Source organism: Pteropus vampyrus, unplaced genomic scaffold (genome assembly GCF_000151845.1).
Source record: "Pteropus vampyrus isolate Shadow unplaced genomic scaffold, Pvam_2.0 Scaffold252, whole genome shotgun sequence".
Lineage (NCBI taxonomy): Eukaryota > Metazoa > Chordata > Mammalia > Chiroptera > Pteropodidae > Pteropus > Pteropus vampyrus.
The window spans coordinates 312719-314838 of NW_011889033.1; the positions used below are offsets into that span (position 1 = coordinate 312719).

The 2120-nt window shown below is 60.4% G+C and overlaps 1 protein-coding gene across 11 annotated transcripts in view; it reads left to right on the top strand.

The window, feature by feature from the left end:
- Positions 1 to 1575, top strand: part of EVC2 (EvC ciliary complex subunit 2) — a 41653-nt gene extending 40078 nt beyond the window's left edge. For 7 of the 11 annotated variants that reach the window (XM_023520192.1, XM_023520189.1, XM_023520191.1 and 4 more), the window contains one exon: positions 1101 to 1574. In XM_023520192.1, coding sequence (XP_023375960.1) covers positions 1101 to 1559 — 459 coding nt within the window. In that variant the 3' untranslated portion in view covers positions 1560 to 1574. Of the gene's footprint in view, positions 1 to 1098 lie in introns of all 11 variants that reach the window. The other 4 variants (XM_023520190.1, XM_023520196.1, XM_023520194.1 and 1 more) reach the window with 2 other exon arrangements.
- The last annotated feature ends 545 nt before the right edge of the window (positions 1576 to 2120 follow it).

Below are 2120 nucleotides of genomic sequence, written 5' to 3' on the forward strand. Positions count from 1 at the left end.
GAGTGATAGAAAGTCTGCTTTTAATGATCCCATTTGGGGCCCATCAGAAAGCCATGATTCTCACCTTGACCGGTGACCTCTACTCCATCATGAGCGTCACCTCATCCATCTGCATTAGCTAAACAATCAAAACAGCGGGGCCCAAGGCCACCTTTCTGTGATGGTCAGGCCCGATGCAAGGTTAGGATCTGAAGGACGGATGCACCGCAGAAGTTCAGCCGTCTTCCGTGAGCATAATTCCTTGCAGCTGCTCTCGATGGGTCTTATGACTGATGCAGCGCTAGCACGTAGCTCCACCCAAAGGCCTAGGTTGTGTCTGCAGTGCTGAGGCCCTTTCACGTGCAGAAGGAAGGACGTGGCACTCTCGGGTCACCAGGAGCCATGATCGTAGGGAGGACCATCCCATGATCTCACAGAATAGAACCGAGGTGGCCGGCAGGTGCGCCGCTGCACGCGACACCGTGGGGGACGTGGCCGTGCGTGCCGGCTTTTTCCCACCCCCGGACCTTTGCTCTTGCTGTGCTTTCTCCCGGGAATACTCATTCCCCATAGCTTCACCCGACCGAGCTGTGACCTCCTCCATCAGACCTCGTAGAAGCCGTCTCTCGGGGAGCTCAGGGTTTTTCCTCGTGGATCGTCACAGTGTGCGGCCACGACGTGCCTGGCACACAGGAGCCATGATAGCAGGTGTCCCTCGGCACGCTCCGTGTGCAGCTGCCCTGTGAGGTGCACCCCGTTAGTGCGCCCCGTTATATCCTCCGCCCTTCGCAGATTAGGAACAGACGCAGTGAGGTTCAGGTGCTCGCTTCCGTCACTCGGCCTGCTGGGGGGCGGGGGGGGGCGTGATTGGATTCCGGGGGGCTGCCTCTTCCACTTTGCCTTGTCGGCGAATGCGTGTTGGAGACATGGAGCAAATGAAGTTTTCCCTGCATCCTGGGTTATTTCCTGGAGGATGGTTTTGTACATGTGAGCTCATCGAGGGGGGGCGGGAAGCTTCAGCACTCTGTGACTCCTTTGACAAATCTCCAGTGTTTTCTGAAGGGCTTTATTCACCGAGGCTTTTGCCCCCACCTCATTGTCCTTTCCGGAATTCCCGCCAGCACAAGGAACAGCGGAAGGAGCAGCTGTCCCTCGGGGACGCCTTTCGGGCCGCCGAGGATGTGAGCCAGTACCTGGGCCAGTGGCGGAGCCTGGTGGCCGGCCACATCGCCGCCCTGGAGGAGCTGCAGGAGTGCCTGGACCAGGCCGCGCTGGACGGCCTCAGGGCCCTGACCCTCTCGCTGTCCCAGAGGGCCGCCGAGGAGCTGTGGCGCCTGCAGAACTCGGCGGTGGCCCAGGAGCTGCTCAGGCGCGGTGCGCCCTGGCTCTTCCTGCAGCAGGTCCTGGAGGAGCACAGCAAGGAGACGGCCGCCCGGGCCGAGCAGCTGGAGGCCGAGGAGAGGGACAGGGACCAGGAGGGCGTCCAGAGCGTGAGGCAGAGACTGAAGGAGGACGACTTGGAGGCCGCGACGGAGGAGCAGGCCGAGCTGAGGCGCTGGCAGCGCTGCATCTTCGCGTGAGTGTTTCTGCCGCCTTGGCTGGGGGCGGGACCCACCCGCGGGTGTGGGGTGGCCGAACATGCCGCACGTGACTTTGACGGCGACTTAATGGTCGCATTTACTCACACCCAGGGGAGAAGGACACCGCCTGACACGCAGGGCCCCTCGGGGCTGCGGATCGAATGAGCAGGGGCTATGGGAGGCAGGCTTTGAAGTACCAAGGGGGTGGGGTGTCCTCTGGTGCCCACGGGGGGATGTGATTTGTTCACTCGAATAATTGCATGGGCGGCCAGAGAATCGAAGCCCTCCGCGGACGGATGAGTAGGAACTGTGCCCGGTCCCCGGGGGAGAAGTGATGTTTGACAAGCGGGTAGGGGGAGCCTTTTCCCTTTTACCAACGGACCTGCCGGTCAGTCTTCTCTAGAGCTGCTTTTTCTTTCAACAAACCAGCCGAGCAGCCACCCCAGAAAACCCCGTCTAAGCAAATAGACGAACAGCGCCGACACTCTGTTAGCATTCTATTCTCGGTTCAGACGCTCCCCAGTTTAAGCTGAGTCTTAGTTGCAGTTGAAATTCTGAATC